This window comes from Vitis vinifera, chromosome 4 (genome assembly GCF_030704535.1).
Source record: "Vitis vinifera cultivar Pinot Noir 40024 chromosome 4, ASM3070453v1".
NCBI lineage: Eukaryota > Viridiplantae > Streptophyta > Magnoliopsida > Vitales > Vitaceae > Vitis > Vitis vinifera.
The window spans coordinates 4,256,208-4,276,817 of NC_081808.1; the positions used below are offsets into that span (position 1 = coordinate 4,256,208).

At 34.1% G+C, this 20,610-nt stretch overlaps 1 protein-coding gene across 1 annotated transcript; it reads left to right on the forward strand.

The window, feature by feature from the left end:
- Positions 1–1,592: 1,592 nt before the first annotated feature.
- On the forward strand, positions 1,593–9,101 carry LOC100245568 (pleiotropic drug resistance protein 1). Its single transcript, XM_010650304.3, has 24 exons — positions 1,593–2,536; positions 2,702–2,822; positions 2,925–3,013; positions 3,099–3,183; positions 3,268–3,427; positions 3,524–3,600; positions 3,702–3,755; positions 3,849–3,939; positions 4,101–4,402; positions 4,499–4,757; positions 4,868–5,207; positions 5,293–5,453; positions 5,557–5,660; positions 5,741–5,897; positions 5,975–6,064; positions 6,149–6,309; positions 6,433–6,765; positions 6,888–7,178; positions 7,275–7,358; positions 7,445–7,578; positions 7,741–7,968; positions 8,058–8,229; positions 8,311–8,565; positions 8,650–9,101. The coding sequence occupies exons 1-24, from the start codon at positions 2,214–2,216 to the stop codon at positions 8,905–8,907; spliced, it is 4,329 nt and encodes a 1,442-aa protein (XP_010648606.1). The 5' UTR covers positions 1,593–2,213; the 3' UTR covers positions 8,908–9,101.
- Positions 9,102–20,610: the final 11,509 nt, after the last annotated feature.

The window sequence follows — 20,610 nt, forward strand, 5'->3', positions numbered from 1 at the left end:
TGTCAAATTTTAATTAAGGAATTATTGCGACTATAGATTTTCTAATCACATGTCCGTATGATTACCCAAGAGGACATGTTGTCTTAAATCCATGAGATGTCATGGTTGTCTATCTTAAGTATATCCATTATCATTAGCATCCATCAATAATAACCCAATATATCAACAACCTGCATGACTTTTGATTTTAATTTACATATAGCTTTTGATTATCAAAATAAACTTTACATTAAGTACTTCTGACAACATAATAATTGGTACATGACATCTAACAATGATGGTATTAAATGAGAGTTGAACAAAATTTTTGGTCATGACCACCTAAGATAATTTGCTTATAGCTTCTAGCTATATATAACAAAATAAATGCTAATAGAAATATGTGACATCTATTCTATATTAATAATCCTGAAGTAAGGATCCGAAAATTACCTCAAAGCAAATCATGTCGATAACATGTTATAAAACTAGAAACAAACTAAAAATCTTGTTTAAAGGAGACTTGAGATGACTATAGAAAGAATTTCTTTAGATATGTAACTATTTGAATCTCAAGATGTCCGTTTAAAGATTTACAAAATCACATTAATTGATACTCCATAATTCAAGTTTAAATAAATGGAACAATAAATATAATAACGGTGACAAATGGAAGAGAGGGGTAGGTGCTAACCAAACCACACACACACGATTAAAAAATAAAGAAAAAAAAATTAATGTAGTTCGACGATCAATGTGATCCCTAGTAAAGTGCAACTCCCATGAGCTGACCGAGCAGCTCGACCCCCAACATCCTAAGCGAAGCACAATAAAACTGATTTAGACTTCATAATCCAATAATAGGGTGATGAAGGTGATCTTCATCCATCATCACAGTGAATGCATTAATAAATACATTTACAATAGATATTATATTTTATGGAGGAGGAAAACAACATTACTCAACTTCATGTGATAAGGGCCAAACAATAACCAATTAAGAAAATTCAACATCATGAACTCTTTGTTTCATTTTTCATTTTTGGTAGCCACAAGCAAACAAAACTTAAATCCACACCTTATCCAAACATGTTATGGTCAAACCCCAAAAAAGTAAATGATAGTAAAGCTTAATGATAAATTATTTCTTTCTTTAGCTTCTTTCCCAAGAAAATAGACAGGAAAATGAGGGGAAAGACAAGTTGAGTGAAGCTGAACTGGCACAAAAGTAGGCCTATGTCTTCTTCAGTATATTGAATTAGAGTACCACATAAATTAAACAAGGGTTTGGTATATCCTTTGACCTATCGAAACTGTTATATGGCAACATCAAATTGTCCAAACAAACTCCTTTCCTAAGAAATTGAATTGAGCTGAGGCTGCAGTCAGCTGAAATGTCTCTTAACCTATGTATTCTTTTGTTTGCTCTCCAAGAAAATGCATCTTGTTCAAGGAGAAAGTGACCTTTTTGTTTATAGAATAGGATTGGCATCAGCAGAGCTTTGAACTGGTCACATAGATGAGGAATTTAATTTTCATATACATGATCACATGCAGACATGTGTTAAATATATCGTATTAGAAAATTTTGAGTAGTTGTTTTAAACGTTTTTTTTTTTTTTTTTTGACTTTTGCCCTGCTCCTTCCAGGTCCATATTGAAGAGATGATCAGCTTAGCCAAGATTTGACTTCATTCCCAAGTGTGGTTTTATTCTTGGAGTTGGGAAAAAACCACCATTGTTCTTCTTATTTAGAATATATATATATATAGCTCTGAATTGTCCTTTTAGCTCTTACTAATTTGGGTTTGGCTAAAAAGTCTGAATCAAATTGAGGATAAATGATATTCCTGGATGAATTGAATTGATTGTTACGGATTTGTAGTTCAAATTCCACTGCCCATTCAAAAATAGCTTCAGTACTCAATTTTCTCTTCTGTACACACCACCTTCAATATTTTAGACATTCTCTGTGTTTCTTTCATCACTGGATTATAAAAAAAGAAAACTATATATGAAATGTTTACTACTATATATATAGGCCTATCTAGCAGCAAACTCCTCAAACAGAGAGTTAATTTTTCTCACAAGTCCTCCCCCTGAGGAACAGAAAGAGAAAAATGGAATCAGAGAGAATTTTTGAGACAGAAGATATTCACATTTGAGTGATTTGAGTTCCATCAGCACTAGAATTCATTAACCAAACAGTCTGTACTGTGGAATAGGTTGGTGCCAATGGAGAGTAGTGATATTAGCAGAGTAACTAGTGGACGTATTACTGCTTCTAACATACTCAGGAACAGCTCTGTGGAAGTTTTCTCGAGGTCTTCTCGGGAAGAAGATGATGAAGAAGCCCTGAAATGGGCTGCTCTCGAGAAACTGCCTACATTCCTTCGTATACAGAGAGGCATCCTCACTGAAGAAAAGGGCCAGACAAGGGAAATTAATATAAAGAGCCTTGGGTTGCCAGAGAGGAAGAATCTGATCCAGCGGCTTGTGAAGATTGATGGGCATGATAATGAGAAGTTCTTGTTGAAGCTCAAGGAGCGGATTGATCGGTAATTTTCATCAAAATAATAATTTTCAAATCTTTTTAGTTCTCAGATAATCATAATGTTTCAAATTCTTGAGTATTGTGTCTATGTTGTCAGTCCCCTGTTTTTGGGTTGTATGAATTAGAAAATTTTCATCATTGGTATGCTTGTTTTTGCTTTTTCAAACAGAGTTGGACTTGATATTCCAACGGTTGAAGTTCGATTCGAGCACTTAACAGTTGATGCAGAGGCTTATGTTGGAAGCAGAGCATTACCCACTATATTCAACTTCTCAGCAAATATTTTGGAGGTAGTTCATCTTCCAGACCATACAGATTTATGTATATAATTCTTATGCTTTCCACCTTTTTATTTGCAAATCAGACTCACCAAAGATAATTTCTTTCTGAAGGGGTTCTTGAATTATCTTCACATTCTTCCTAGTAGAAAGAAACCCTTCTCAATCCTCCATGATGTTAGTGGAATCATCAAACCTCGCAGGTGAGAATCATGGAATAAATCACAATTGTTCATTATTGACACTCCAACCAGTACATTTTTCATAGGTTTGATCCGGTTTTTGTAGAATGACTTTGCTTCTAGGACCTCCAAGCTCTGGGAAGACTACACTGTTATTAGCTTTGGCAGGAAGACTTGGTTCAGATCTGAAGGTAAGAAGAACTCATTCCAATCTCTACTAATTTTTCGGAACTTTTTCATTCTGTGACAAGATATTGATACTTATGAGATTTCAGGTTTCGGGCCGAGTTACCTACAATGGCCATGGAATGGATGAGTTTGTTCCACAGAGGACTTCAGCTTATACAAGTCAATATGATCTTCATGCTGGAGAAATGACAGTGCGAGAAACATTAGATTTTTCAGCTAGATGTCAGGGGGTTGGAGGCCTTTCTGGTCAGTTTCAATGCCATGAAGTTTTACTTATTGTGCTCGGTTGAAAGAATTCCAGTGGATGGGAATGAATTTGTTTCAAATTTGGATATTTTGCAGATATGTTAGCCGAATTATCAAGAAGAGAGAAGGCTGCAAACATTAAGCCTGATCCTGATATTGATATCTACATGAAGGTGCTGAGAAAACACAGCTAGAACTAAAATTTTAATCATCAGCATATTTTCTTGCCTGCAATCCTTAATAATTGGTGTAGGGAATATGTTTTCATACATAGGCTGCAGCACTAGAAGGGCAGAAGACCAGTGTAGTCACAGAATATATGCTCAAGGTACCAATTTTGAATGCATGCAGAATACTGAAAATGTTTTCAAAGATGACAAAAATCTGAAAATTTTCTGTTTCTGTTTTGAAAACTTGGAAGATTCTAGGACTTGAAATCTGCGCCGATACATTGGTGGGGGATGTAATGAAACAAGGCATATCCGGCGGACAAAAAAAGCGACTCACAACAGGTGATAAGCATAAAACATCTTATTTATTCCAACGGAAGTGACACACCATATCTTTGCATCTTTTCAACTGAATCCCTAATTTTTCTAGACATTTTACCTATGATCAGTGAATTTGAATCTGAAAAAAAGCTAAAACAAGGAGCTACATTTGCTTGATACAGGGGAGATACTGGTTGGACCAGCCAGAGCACTTTTCATGGATGAGATATCAACTGGTTTGGATAGTTCAACAGCTTTTCAGATTGTAAATTCACTCAGGCAGTCCATCCATATTCTTAATGGAACTGCTCTTATCTCTCTCCTCCAACCAGCACCAGAAACATACAACCTATTTGATGATATAATTCTCCTTTCTGATGGAAAAATTGTGTATCAAGGTCCCTGTGAAAATGTGCTCGAGTTCTTTGGATACATGGGCTTCAAATGTCCAGAAAGGAAAGGAGTGGCTGACTTCTTACAAGAAGTAATTCTAATACTTGAATCACATTTTCTTCTCATATCCATTCCTGATCTTTAAAGCTCAATGGGCTTACCATTTTCTTTTGGCATTGCACCATAGGTGACATCAAGGAAGGATCAAGAGCAGTACTGGGCGCGTAAGGACGAGCCTTATAGCTACGTTACTGTCAAGGAATTCGCTGAAGCGTTTCAATCATTTCATATTGGTCAGAAACTAGGTGATGAGCTTGCTGTGCCATTCGATAAGACCAAAGGCCACCCTGCTGCTTTGACAACCAAAAAATATGGTATTAGCAAGAGAGAACTGTTGAGAGCTTGCACATCCAGGGAATTCTTGCTTATGAAGAGGAATTCATTTGAAGAGGAATTCATTTGTCTATATTAAGTAGAATTGATGCACTAAACTTTCAGTTCTGACGATTTAAATGAACTATGAAAATTCAGAATCATTTTGAGAGTTGACTGTAATTCCTTTTTTTTCTTTTTTTTCAGCTTATTATTGTGGCTTTTATAAACATGACATTGTTTCTCCGAACTGAGATGTCGCGAAATACAGTAGAAGATGGGGGGATTTTCATGGGTGCCCTTTTCTTTGCAGTCTTGATGATTATGTTCAATGGATTCACAGAGCTTCCCATGACCATCTTCCAACTTCCAGTCTTTTACAAGCAAAGGGACCTTCTCTTCTTTCCCTCCTGGGCATACTCTCTACCTAAATGGATCCTCAAGATGCCAATCGCATTTGCTGAAGTTGGTGCCTGGGTGATCATGACTTATTATGTCATAGGCTTTGATCCAAACATAGAAAGGTAACCCCCCAAAATGGGAAATCAGGATCCAACTTCTTGTTTAAAATTTTTAGTATCCTGACTTATTCAAAGTTCTAAATGGCAGGTTCTTCAAGCAATATTTGCTACTGCTATGCATTCACCAGATGGCTTCAGGACTTCTTCGGTTGATGGCGGCATTGGGAAGGAACATCATAGTTGCAAACACATTTGGCTCATTTGCATTACTTGTAGTCATGGTTTTGGGTGGATTTGTCTTGTCAAAAGGTGTAAACAGAAGGAAAATTGGAGTTCAATTCAAATAACAGTTCTTTCTTCATGGCAATATAACTTGTACTCACATATGAAAATCAATTTTCTTCCCTCTCAGATGATGTGAAGACATGGTGGGAATGGGGTTATTGGGTCTCACCTTTGATGTATGGGCAGAATGCTATTAGTGTGAATGAATTCCTTGGGAACAGCTGGAGACATGTAAGCTTCAATTTCATAATGAAGGGAAAATTGTTCTGATCATTATCTGCTAAAACTTCATTCAATTTTTTATGTTACAGGTTCCGGCTAACTCAACAGAATCATTAGGAGTTCTAGTCTTGAAAGCTCGTGGGGTTTTCACAGAACCACACTGGTATTGGCTGGGAGTAGGAGCTTTGATTGGATATGTGCTCCTATTCAATTTCCTCTTCACTTTGGCTCTATCATATCTAAATCGTAAGTTTTCTTTCTTCTGTTGTAAACTTCCCAAAACTTGGAATAATTTTTCTAATAATTTGATCAATCTGCTGCAGCATTTGGGAAGTCTCAACCAATTCTATCCAAAGAGACCTTAACTGAGAAACAAGCTAACAGAACAGAAGAGTTGATTGAGCTGTCACCAGGTAGGAAGAGCTCTGCTGGTTGGTCATTAACTTCACATTTATATGTTTATGCCCATAACATATACAATTTGATAAACAATACAGAAACGGGAGCAAGAATTCAAAGTGGATCATCCAGGTCATTGTCTGCAAGAGTGGGCTCCATTACTGAAGCTGACCAGAGCAGGAAAAGGGGAATGGTTCTTCCTTTCGAACCTCTGTCTATCTCTTTTGATGAAATCAGATATGCAGTGGACATGCCACAGGTACCTTTTCTGAGTTTTAATCAAGAAACTATGTTTTTGGTCTAGACTGTAGGGGATTTTTCATACTAAAGAACCAACTAATCGTCACATTTTCTGGATTATTTGATGATTGATACTATGCAGGAAATGAAAGCACAAGGCATCACTGAGGACAGATTGGAACTTTTGAGAGGCGTGAGCGGTTCATTCAGGCCAGGAATCCTTACAGCCCTAATGGGTGTTACCGGTGCTGGAAAAACTACTCTGATGGATGTATTGGCCGGAAGAAAAACCAGTGGATATATTGAAGGAATTATCAAAGTGTACGGGTACCCAAAGAAACAGGAAACTTTTGCTCGTGTGTTGGGATATTGTGAGCAAACTGATATCCACTCTCCTCACGTTACAGTCTATGAGTCCTTGCTTTATTCTGCATGGCTTCGGTTACCTTCTGAAGTCGATTCGGCAACCAGGAAGGTTCACATTCTAATTGATAGAGGGCCTAGGGAACTAAGACAAAATATTCAGAATACAAAAGATGAAGTTCAATTTAAGCATATCAGATGATACTGACTTGTATTCCAACTAATTGGTTGCAGATGTTCATTGAGGAGGTTATGGAGCTTGTGGAACTAAACTCATTGAGGGAAGCACTTGTTGGATTGCCCAGTGAAAATGGTCTGTCAACAGAGCAGCGCAAGAGACTGACCATTGCAGTTGAGCTTGTTGCCAACCCATCTATAATATTCATGGATGAGCCAACATCTGGGCTTGATGCCAGGGCAGCAGCAATAGTGATGAGAACAGTGAGGAACACAGTGGACACAGGAAGAACTGTAGTGTGCACCATCCACCAGCCAAGCATAGATATATTTGATGCCTTTGATGAGGTGAGATGTCCTTTTATAGGATTAAAAAAAAACAAATTATCTACTTTCATTTCCAAGTTTAATGAAAGGACTAAGTATTTCAATCTCAAATTGCAGCTACTTCTCTTGAAACGGGGAGGCGAAGAAATTTACGCAGGCCCAATAGGTCGCCATTCTTCCCATCTGATCAAGTACTTTGAGGTGAGGCTAACAGGGACATGATTCATACTATGACGGTTTTATTTCCTATACTTTCTCCTCATATGGTTTTGGATCTTATCATGTAGGGAATTAATGGAGTTAGTAAGATTAAAGATGGTTATAACCCATCAACTTGGATGTTAGAGGTGACTTCGGCAGCACAAGAGGTAGCTCTAGGAGTGAACTTCACTGAAGAATACAAGAACTCAGAACTGTATAGGTAGGAGGATCAAACTCTCAAGTCTATTTCAAAATTGGTCATGGTTGGAACACAGCTTAAAGTTTTGAAATAGGCAAAATCAAGGGGAAGAATGACAACATTCTTGAAGATCTGCCTTACTTTTGCAGTTTTGATATTAACACCCTACTGTGAATGCATCAGGAGAAACAAGGCATTGATCAAGGAACTGAGTTCACCCCCTCCAGGGTCAAAAGACCTTTACTTCTCAACTCAATATTCACAATCTTTCTTCACACAATGTTTGGCTTGCCTATGGAAACAGCACTGGTCATATTGGAGAAACCCAGCATACACTGCCGTGAGATTGTTCTTCACAACCTTCATAGCTTTAATGCTTGGGACAATATTCTGGGATTTTGGCTCCAAAAGGTAATTTCCAAATAACTAATACCTATGATGGGATAGTGAATAGTTTCTAATCTCCAGTCCTAATTTGATTATAATTTTGGGAGTTGTAGGAAAAGGCAACAGGATCTCTTCAATGCAATGGGTTCTATGTATGCTGCAGTTATCTCCATAGGGATACAAAATGCCTCATCTGTACAGGCAGTTGTAGCCATTGAGAGAACAGTCTTTTACAGAGAAAGAGCAGCTGGAATGTATTCACCTTTCCCATATGCCTTTGGACAGGTAAGCAATAAGAATAAAAGCCTTCTTTTCCAAACTTTCAGAATAAGAAATGGCCCTGACCAAATCCCCATTTCTCTGCAGGTTATGATTGAGCTCCCACACATATTCATCCAAACCATCATCTATGGACTTATAGTATATGCCATGGTTGGGTTTGAGTGGACAGTCACTAAATTCTTCTGGTATCTTTTCTTCATGTACTTCACCTTCTTATACTTCACATTCTATGGGATGATGGCAGTAGCCATTACTCCTAACCAACACATCTCCGGCATAGTTTCCTCTGCTTTCTATGGATTATGGAACCTCTTCTCGGGATTCATCATTCCGCACACAGTAAGTACAAACGATTTCTACCCGGGTGATATCACAATTAATAAGGACTAACCTGTTTCCTCCCATTTTTTTTCCCTTTGACAGAGGATTCCAGTGTGGTGGAAATGGTACTTCTGGTCATGTCCGGTGTCTTGGACTTTGTATGGATTGCTTGTCACACAATTTGGGGACATAAAGGAGAGGCTTGAGAGTGGGGAAAGAGTAGAAGATTTCGTAAGGAGCTACTTTGGGTATAGAAATGACTTTGTGGGAGTTGTTGCAGGCATCGTAGTTGGGATAACTGTGCTGTTTGGATTCATCTTCGCCTACTCAATCAGGGCTTTTAACTTCCAGAAAAGATGAGAATGACCCCATGCAGAAGAAATATATATAGACACTTCTGTTTCATGAATCCTAGAGATGTTAAATTTGAAGACAGGAGCTTCAGTCTAGCTATATCCTATTTAGGTTGCAGAGATTTGTTCTTCTTTATTTTGGTTTCTTATTTTCATTTGACAATGAAGCCAATTTAGTGGAAAAGCATTAGATCCATGTAATGATCTTGATTAGTATGCATTGAGTTAGAGTGAAAAGCATCTAGAAACTGATGGAAAATTCCAAGGTTGAATTCGATTGTGCAAAAGTATCACATCAATTCATTTATGTTTTTCAAACAGTGCCTTAGAGCCCGTTTGATAATGATTTTAAGAAGCGTTTTTAATTTAAAAGCGTTTTTGAAAGAACATTAGGTATTTGACAAAATTTAGGAAACACTTGTAAAAATTTGAAAAAACGGTTAGAATGTGTTTGATAGTAATATTGATAAATGTTTCCAACATTTCTAATACTTGAAAAATAAAAATTTTCAAGTGTTAGAAATGTTGAAAAACACTTACCAGAATCAGTGTCAAACGCATTCTTATAGTGTTGAAAAATCACTTATAGTATTTCTTAGAGAAACATTTTATAGACAATTCTTTAAAAAATGCTTCATAAGAAAACACTTTGACTAAAAACACTTTGAGTAGAAATACTCTCAAGCATACTCTTAGTCTCTCATATGGTAGTTTTCACACTTACATTCCATAAGAAAAACTAAAGAAATCTATATTGAAAGGTAAATAAGAACAAAGGTCCAATGAAATCTATACACAAAAGCATAAAAGCCCTCCTAACCTAATAAAAAGTATTTATATCATAACCTTAAAATGACATTTAACACATTTTCATTAGCCACATAAACCAAAGTATTCTTTAAAAACCCTCATTCACTAAAACAATCTCTAAAATTATAATTTTTTATTTGAAAAATGCAATAGTCTAGGTCAAATCAATTTTGTACATATCTGAAATTAAAATTTTGATGTGAAACCGATTTCTCTTGAAATCTTGAACTCCCAAATAGGTTTCAAGATCTCATAAATCAAAATTTTGATGCCACATACTGGTTGCTCCTCCACATGTTATTCTCAAATTGATTTGAAATCAGAAAACCGATTTGACACACTACCTTGATTGAAACATCTATCGTTGAAATTGATTTTTTTTTTTTAAATCGATTTGTTATGGTCCACACTAATTTTGCATTAGTGATGGTAGTTTTGCGGACTATCCGAGTAACCCACCCTGCCCCACTCCTATTGGGATGGTTATGCTCAATGATAATCAAGGATGGGATGGGTTTGGGAAATTTTTCAAAACCCGAATCGGGTTTAAGGCGGGGATGGGTTTTGTACCACCCCACCCCACTCGCCTTACCAAGTTACAAATTTAGCATTCAAATTTTATAAAATATCAAACAACTTCCTATTATAAATAATGTCTTTTTTCATATTTGCCTCATACCAGCCATTGCTCTCCTCTCATCTCTACATATTGCCCATTTCTACTTCAAGCTTCAGAAATCCATCTTCAAGGATAAAGCCAGGAAGAGCAACAAAATCAAGAAACATTCATGAAGAAACCCTTTTCTCTTCTTCAAATATAAGTGGAATCACAACGATGATTGGCTCGATTGCAATTGCAACAACTTCGATATTCATTGTCAAAGCCTTCAAAGCCTCCATTTCAAGCCCTCTTTTCTTTAGAAGGTTTGGGTTTTGATTTGGTTTTTAACCCTAGTTATATTTTAGGGTTTTATCCAATTGGATTGTGTAGAAATATTTGATTTTTATGGAAATTTTTTATGATTTTTCCTTTTTAATTTTAGTTTTGGTTTGATAATCAACTTTCATCCCATATTATTCCAAGTGTGAATCTATCTCAAGTCTCAAACCCATTCTTTTTTTTTTTTTTCCAATATTTTCTTAAGACCATTGTGGTCTCTCCAAATTTTTTTGGTGTTTTTTGCTTTTTAAGAAAAGTGTATAAGTATGAAAATTGTGAATTTTTTCATTGAGAATTTTGTGAATTGATGTAATGTCCTTGGTTTTGGGAAAATCATCCTCCTCATCCAAATAGAAATACATAACTAGGTTGAGATATGCGGGAATGGGTTTATCATTTTTTCTATAAACAAGGATGGGGACTCATCAACATACCCCGGCTCGGGTTTGGGACAAGGATGGGGAAGGATTATATAATTGGGATGGGAATAAGATAAGGGGTGCCTCATCCTAATCCTGCCTTGTTGCTATCCTTATTTTCCATGCTATTGTTGATTTTTCTTGCATTTTCTTTTCTTAGCACTTTGTAGCTACTACTTAGGTCTCCTCCTAAGCATACTCATACCTCCATTCCATCACGCATGCTAGGGTTGTATCAAACCTCTCACATCTTCTCCATTTTCTAACTTTTCACTCAAAAATTGTATGTTATACTTAAATATGGCATTAGTACAAATCTAAGCCAAAGGTAGTGATTTGTCTAAGTTCTTCTATCTAAAACAAAGCCATTAACATTTTTATAAGTTTGAATTTGGGCATAAATCATCCCTCTCAATTTTATCTTTACTAGTCCTTAGAAAAAGTAAAAAAGCAAAAATGGAGATAAAACCATCCATGCAAGCTTACTAAGATGATATATTCTCAATACAAAAGTCATCCATAGATATAATAATTCAAGAGTTAGGATTAAACACAATGTAAGTAGCTCATAAGTATGTCAATCTTGTACCTTTACACACAAGCATGCATCCATGTTTAGTACTTACCTAGAAAGCATCACCCATACTCTTAGAACAAGATCTAATTCCCTAATGATGTATGCTCATAAACTATCGTTGACTCAAGTTTATATAACGAACAAAGTGTTGATGGTTTCAAACTAGTTGATTTTGAGGACCACAATATAAATGCACTCGACCGGTACTCTCTCAGGATGCTTGCTCAAGCTTACAAAAATTCAAATAAAATCTTCTTGAAATACCAAAAAAAATCTGCCTAATTCTGGTGGATTCAGGACGAGTACTTGAGTGCTTGAGCGTTGGATAACAGCATGAGTGGCTCCACCACTTGAGCATCCCTTGCTTTTCCAAAATATTAATTTAAGTATTTTTAATTCAATAAAAACATACTATTCACTTAACCCTTTAAACATCTCACTTGTCACAAATCAAACATTTTTAAACTTACCTATAACTTTTCAGTTGATTGAACAATAACTTTAAATCTTCAATGAAGAGTAAATTATTACCTAAAAAGTTTCTTAAACTAAAAAATAAATTAAAATAAAATTACCAACAAATAATGTAGACTTATTGTCCTAACACTTGAGAATTTTAAGAATTACTATCATTATCATTTGATTTTGGTTTAAAAAGTTAGATGTTCTTAATTCCTACTAGCGCAAATGATTACACCCAAAAACTAATTTTTTACAATTTGTGATTATCTTAATGTTTTAATTTATCTAAGTATAAAAATAAATAATCAATCACCTTAAGAAATGTGCGTTCTACACAAGGTTCGAAAAATTGGAATATTTCGCCGAAAGCAAAATATTGGATATCGGAGGTGGCTGAAAACGGCCGCCGATTATTGGGCTGATTTTTTGGCGAAAAAATTCAGAAGCGGCTGCAAGCGCGTGGGAGGATCTCACGCAAAAAATTGGCTATTTTTTAAAAAATCGCATATTTATCGCGGATAAATCACTATAAATTGGGCAATTTTTTTTTAAAAAAAATCGCTGATTTTAACTTTTTTTTTTTTTAAATATTTATCCTTTTTATTTTTTAATTATTCATTTCTAATTTATCTTTTATTTTAAATTTATACTATTATTTTATTTTTAGCTACTTTTCATATTTATCTCATTAATCATATTTTAAAAAATCAATATCACTTTAAAATATTAAAAATATAATTTTATTTAAAAATTGTTGAAATATAAAAGTTTTAATATTTTATAAATTAAAATTAATTTGATAAGATAAATTATTAATATAATTTTTAATAATTTTAATTATTTAAATAAATTAATGTTAATAGAAAAAATTGTAAACACAAATTTGTAATAAGATTTTAGAAACTAAGGTAGTGTTTGTTTTTTGACTGAATAGAAAAATTGATATCAAACGGGTTACTTTTAATTTAATAGAAAAAGTCAAATATTTTGACTTTTTTTATTCAAGCAAAAAACAAACATCACCTAAATCTCAAATGAATTATTTTATGTAGATTAATTTAACTTTTTATTTAAAATGTATTAATACATGTTTTAATAAAAGTTGTTTTTAATTTTTAAAATAAATAAATATAAATATATTAAAGAAATTTAAACTAATTTTTTTATAAAAAAAATTCATAAATATTATCTTTAATTATATTTATATCAATTTGTGGACCCCGTATTTCGCTCATGTGCTTCACTCGATGGGGAGCTCGTTTTTTATTTAAAAATGATTTTATTTTTTTAAGAAAATAACTTGGAGTTGCCACTTATTTTTGTTTTATTTTTAAAAGGTAAACAAAATAAGAAAGAAAACCTTGTTTTTGAAAAGGTGGTTTATGAAAAATCGGATCAGGGCTAGGTTACTTATTGGGAAGGTACGGTAAAAACCGTAGCACCCCTCTAAGTCCCAAAAAGGGGTCTCTACTAATAAAATGAAACAATCATGGAAATTGATAAGTAGATCACTAGATACCGAATGAAAAATCAAAACAAAATGCCCAAATGAATATAAGAGGCAAAGAACGTACCTGAGTTATGAACGAATTTATTTCTTTGGAAGCAAAGGTTAGTGAATAAACATAGAAGCATATCATAGAACAGGACAAATCCATCACGTATAACAATCAAATCAATCAATCAATCATAAAATCACATATGTTGGGCCCTCACCAATGCCCGATCGATCTTGTATGAATTAATCGCACAAATTCCATTAGTTTGGAATTATGAAAATTGTCTTTGTGCTTATTGAGAATCAAGAAGAACCGGAGATTATTTGGAAACCAGAGTGGACTTAAAACCGTTTAAGAGAAAATCGGATTTTTGAAATTTGCTTAAAAATTGGAGTCTCGAGGATTTGTTTGAAAATTGGAGTCTTGAGAATTAAATTTGAAGATTGAAAATTTAGAAACTGAATTTGAAAGAAATTGGAATTGACAATTATTTGAGAAGTAGAAACTGTGAAAATTTTATTATATAAATTGGAATCTTTGGAAATTGTTCGAATCGAAGGTGGAATTCTTTTGAAAATAAACAAATAAAATGAGAATAATAATAATAATAATAATAAATAAATAAATAAAATAAATGTGAAAATTGGTATTTTGGAAATTGGAAATTAAGTTCGGGAATTAGAAAACTGGAATTTCAAAAATTGAGAGTTGAATTCAGGAATTGGAATTTTGAAGGGTTATTTAGAGAAAGAATTTTAAATAAATGAATAAGTAAATAAACAAATAAACGGAATAATAATAATAACGAAAATAATAATGATTAGATTAATTGTGAAAATTGGAAATTGAATTTAGAAATTGGAAATTAAATTTGGAAATTGGAAATTTGAAGAATTATTTAAGCAGAATTTTAAGTAAATGAATAAGTCAATAAATAAATAAACAGAATAATAACAATTACAAAAATAATAATGATTAGATAAATAATTGTGAAAATTGGAATTTTGGAACTTGGAAATTAAATTTGGAAATTTGAAGAATTATTTAGAAATAAAATTTTAAATAAATAAAATAATAATAATAACGAAAATAATAATTAAATAAATGAACGTGAATATTGGAATTTTTTAAATTGGAAATTAAAGAATTTTGAAAAGATATGTAAGGATTAAACATAAGAGCTCCGGCAGATTTCTGAAGAGCGACTGAGGTGCCGCTAACGTGGCAAGTCATGGGAATGTCGACATCGCCCAGGAACCTAACCCCCACCATGACAATCGGGATCGAAGGACGGCCTCCGGTGAGGTGGTGCAAGATGGACGGTGTTTCGGCTTTGCTCTCTTATTCTAATCTTTGCTTTCACGTTGTCAATGGTGTCGGAGCTTGCGACTTCCAAAGTAAAAGTATTTCCGGTAAGGGTTTTGACGAAGATCTGCATCTTGAGACTTTGAGAGAGACGTTCTAAAGCCGCAAAAGAGGGCAAAGAGGGTTTTTCTGATGGCTTTGAATATATGGAGTCAATGAAGGAGAGACCATGGAGATGGCAGATGTGGAGACGGGCTCTGGGGAATGAAGGGTGGATTAGATTAATATGAGGTGAGTATCAGGGTTCAAAGTATCGGACGAGTCGTATCCGCCTCGACACCTGCCACGACGAGACCAGATACGGTATAATACACGAACTCGACTGGGAATCAGTTAGACTCGACTGACTTATTTGAGTTTCTGAGTTAACTCGGTTAGATTATAGAGAATTTTCAAAATTTTCATAAAATTAAAAAAATAAATTAATCAGAGATTGCCCTTCCAAAAGCAAACACCTATTCTGAAATTTTAAACCATCAATGAGAAGATCAAAGAAGATGAAGAAGAAAAAACCTTAACCGAAGAAACCACCAAAGGATGAGGGCATGATTTAGGATTTACTTACTTGATTTTCCTCAAAATCGAGCATTACCAGAGGGTGGAGCTTTGGTGTCGACAGTGGTGACTTGTGAAGTGGACTGAATATTTCATTAGCGACGTGGACAAGACAACCCCTCACAATCAGATTGCTCCTCCTCCCATGTTAGGAATGGTTACAAATTTGCGATTGCAAGTGGTGTTGTCTGTTGTGGGTCTTGACAGCATGGTGGCGTGCGAGGGTGGGAGATTGGGAGCTTTGTTGTGGGTCTTGACAACAATGGTGGCGAGGACGGGAGATTGGGGGCTTAAATTAATAAAGTAAAAAAAGTGGCTTTTATATGGATTTACATGGAGAATTAAGGCCAATTTACATGGAAAATACCTTTCATATAAACACTTTAATATGATTTAATAATAACTAATTAGGAAAATTAAGTACCTATGAAAGGTATATATGAGGTTTAATGATAAATTAAAATATTTATATGGCAAAGTGATAATTAAATCCTCAATTTTTAATATTATCATAAATAACTTTGAGCTAAATGTGAAAAAAAAATTGTTTTATTAAAATTTTCAGCTTATTTAATTATAACTATTTTATTTTTTAATTTATATAATATTTTTATAATTTTTTGAAAATTTTAATTATCTTATTTTACGTATCACTCGATACCAAACCGAGACACCGATACCAATATGCCTTGTGACCCTCCGAGTCAATGACCGATACTGCGACTTTGAACCATGGTGAGTATGGCGTGGTTACGGTGGTTGTGATGTATGGAGATTTAGAGAGAGGAATGGGTACGAGGGACTCGGTGGGTGCTAAAGTGAAAGGATGATGGTGGCTATGTGCATGGGCCTCCATGCAGGTGGAGAATAATGCAAATGGGATGAAGGCGGGTGTGATGGGTGGTGGGAATGGATAGTATGTAGGGTGAATGATGACGGGTTTTGAGGATGGGCTCGGTTATGTGGGGGGTGAGGAACTATTGAGTGCATGGTTCAAAGTTGCGGTATCGGTCATTGACTCGGAGGATCCCGAGGCATATCGGTCTCGGTGTATCGGTTTGGTATCGGACGATACGTAAAATAAGCTAATTAGAAAATTTAAAAAATTATAAAAATATTATATAAATCATCAGAAAAATATATACAATTAAATAAACTCAAAAAATTAATAAAATAAAATTGTATTACATTTAACATTATTTAAATAGTTATAAAAGTATTTGCTCAAAGTTATTTATAATAATGCTAATAAAAATAAATATATCGGTCTCGAAATCAACTTAAAGTCAACTATAATCAATATGATCTTTAGAGGTAAGATCTATAGACGGGGGTGCATAAATAATTTTTTTTTTATCAATTTAGACTAATACATCAACATAATTATTATTTTAAGCAATTACTTAAATTATTAACCTCCTTCCGAGGTAATATTAATACATTATTCTTATATGATTCTTTAAACAAATTTTAATTTAATTTTTTTATATATAATTAATTTTAATTATATTTGATTTTTTTTTATATATATTTTTATAAAAAATCATGCATGAAAATTTTATTTTTCTTAATATATTTTTGAAGAAATCATTTTTTTTCCATAAGCTTAAAACACCAAATTTTTATTTTTTTATTTTTTTATATAGAAATACATGGACCATATGAATTGAACTTGGGCTGGCCTAATCTGGTGGGCTGAACCCGTAAAAATATGTCATGGTGCTGAGCCACATAGGATCAAAGACCTATCTTCTCCTATCTTCCCTCCACTGAAAGCAGAGAGTGCGATCTGCAGAGAGTGAAACCGCCATGGCCATCTCTCTCTTCTCCTAGCTTGCCCTCCACCGTGGACGCTCACGACGTTGGTTCTGCCGGTGGTGCCATCAAATCCTATTTTCTTCACTGCACAAAGCTCTTCTCTGCTCCCAAACTCGGAATGAGGGTTGTTTAGCTGGTGTTCAGTCACCGCTGCGGCACCAGCAGCGCACCAAAGATGAAAAATCTTCACTCCTGATTTATCTAAAAATGTTGATTCTTGTTGTGATGGGTTTCAGAATCTGTTGATTTTTTTTTTTTTTTTCCGAGTCCACCGAGTTAACTCGGAATATTGGTCGAGTCATCCAAGTCCAACCGATTCAAAGCCGAGTTTAGGTATAAAATGTATCTGGTATCGGACTCCTCGCGGTCGGCGTCGAGGCGGATATTACTCGGCCGATATTTTGAACCCTGATTGAGTGCAGATGAAGGTGAGACTTTTTGGTGGCGATGCTGAGAACGAAACTTTCAAGAGGAACAACAAGAAAAGAGAACCAAGAACGGGAGTGAGATGAACCCATACATGCCTCATTTCTTATATCAACCAATCAACTCGAGTGGCCAAAACGAATTTCAAAGGGGTTTCAAAAAGTAAAAAACAAGACATGAATGGCAGTGCCACATACAAAAACTCAAAACAAAGTTCGAAAAACAGGTTGGAACTCAAGCATAGTGCAGGTGCAAGTGAGCTCAGATTCCATAAAAATACATGAATCCCCAACACGTACACTCAGGCATCAGAATGAAAATCTCCTCATGCACAGAAAACATCCTAAAATGGTATAAAAAAATAAAGGAATCCAGTTTGTAGAGTCTATACCTGTGTTACCTGTGTTATTCCCTTTCCCAAAATCTCCAGCTATCTTCCAAACGTCCCCCCTTGCTCCCCTTTTCATATGTTCCCCCCTCCTCTCCAGCAAAAAAGAAGTCTCCTCTAATATCTCTCAAAACCCCTGTTTTTGTCTCCCCCCGCAAGCCACACTACTCGCTCCATGCTCAGGGAAGATGTCATCCTCAACCACCACCATGGCCAGCCATGCCATTTGCCACACGTCCACGCAGCTAGTTTTCCTCTAGAAAGAGGTCCCCCCACTAAAAAAAAAGATCGAAATATTCAACCATCCCTAGGTCTCAAAACAAAAGAAAGGTCCCCCCTTTAAAGAGTCTACACAATTACATTTACAAAATAAATTTAATATGTATATTCTTTCTTATTTTATCATTTTGAGTTATTTTTATTCGCTCATATTTTTATTAAAATATCCACCGATATTTCTCTCATATTTTCAATATATTCATAAAATCCAAGTATTCACCTATATTTCAAACTTTGGTTCTAATTATTTCACATACAGAATCTCAAAAAAAAAAAAAAGAATTCTTACAAATATAAAATCATGATTTAATTGATTACAAATTAAATTTACTAATTTTGAAAAACCAGTTTCCAAATCTAAAAAAATAAAAATAAATTATAAGTGCAAAAATCATGGCTTAGTTGACTACATGGTAAATTTATTAATTTTGTAAAACAAGAACATAGTTTTTCACCGGTCTCATAGGCTACATTATTTTTAGGGACTTACTCTAACCAACATCCACACTATACTTTTACGGCCTTGGCATAACATGCTATATATACTTTAGTGGACAACCTTAACTCCTTGGTGAACGGATGCCATTAACCATCAACTCTACTAAAAAATATGACAAAATCTAAGAGTTTGGAGATATTTTAATGAAGGATTGATAATTTAGAACTATAAGCATGTAATGGTTTTGATGCAATAACCATATTTATAAAGAAAAATTCTTAATGGTTGAATTGTACTATCAAACTTTTCAAAACATAGGTAAGTATAATTATAAAGCAAAAAAAAAAAAAAAAATGGAAAGTATAATTATAATTTTTTTTATATATTAAATAACACATATATTGGTATTATATATATATATATAAATTTATTTTTTAAAACAAAATATTTTATTTTATAAAATAAATAATATTATAAATAAAATAGATGAGAAAAAAATAATATTAATTATACCTCAACTTATATCTCAACTTGTGATCAACATATATTTTAGAAAGGATATTAAAAAAGAGCACAAATAATATATTTCATCACTTATTTTATCTCATCTTCGTTTGTTTCTTATTATATCTTATGTTATCTGGTGCCAATTCAAAACTTTTTCCAAAAACCACTTGGAGATCATAAAATCCTATTAGAAGTAGAAAGAGTAAGGTTGCATCCTTGAAATATAGAGTCTGTTTGATAATGATTTTAAGAAACGTCTTTAATTTTTTTAACACTTGAAATTTTTTGTCATTTAAGTATTAAAAATTTTAGAAACATTTTCTAAAATCCTTCTCGAACGCACTCTTACATGAGTATCTCCGTTCTAATTTTGAAAAGATAACATATGAGATGAGATGTCAACATTGAATTAACATCGAAACGGTGAAAACACCAAAGGCTTCCAAATTGATTTTGAGCCACAATCATATATGCATTCACACTTGTTGTCAAGGTATCAACATTTCTGCTAGGAATGGATACACAGGCATGCAGGAGTATTCATAATCATACCTTTGATACACCAAATGTACTCTTCTGTTTGCTCTCCAAGAAAATGTTCCTTGTTCAAGGAGAAAGTGACCCTTTTGTTTATAAAATAGGATTGGCATCAGCAGAGCTTTGAACTGGTCAGCTGGATGAGTACATCATCTCACTCATAAGTTAATACTTATTCAAGTTGTACATGAGGAATTTAATTTTCATATACATGATCATACGCAAACGTCTCTTGAATATTTGTAATTTGAAAATTTAAGTAGTTCTTCTAAATGATTTTTTTTTTCTTTTGACTTTTGCCTTGCTCCTTCCAAGTCCATATTGAAGAGATCATCATCTTAGCCAAGGTTTGACAGCATGCCCAAGAGTGGTTTTGTTCTTGGAGCTGAGAAAAAACCATTATTGTTCTTCTTACTTAGAATATATATAGCTCTGAATTAATTTTCCTTTTAGCTCTTACCAATTCTGAATTTGGGTTTGGCTAAAAAGTTTGAATCAAATTGAGGGTGGATGATATTCCTCAGTGAACAGGATTGATTGTTTTGAATTTGTAGTTCAAAGTTCACTGCTCATTCAAAAATAGCTTCATTACTCGATTTTCTCTTAAGTGCACATCACCTTCAAAATTTTAGACATTCTCTCTGTTTCTTTGAAGCTTTACCATTACATCACTGTATTAAAAAAAAAAA

What these genes read in the sequence shown, in the direction of transcription:
- LOC100245568 (XM_010650304.3), top strand. Translation starts at nt 2,214, where the DNA reads ATGGAGAGTAGTGATATTAGCAGAGTAACTAGTGGACGTATTACTGCT. An exon ending in TATTTGATGCCTTTGATGAG is followed by an intron (nt 7,179 to 7,274) that starts GTGAGATGTCCT and finishes CTCAAATTGCAG; the next exon opens with CTACTTCTCTTGAAACGGGG. An exon ending in ATCTGATCAAGTACTTTGAG is followed by an intron (nt 7,359 to 7,444) that starts GTGAGGCTAACA and finishes CTTATCATGTAG; the next exon opens with GGAATTAATGGAGTTAGTAA.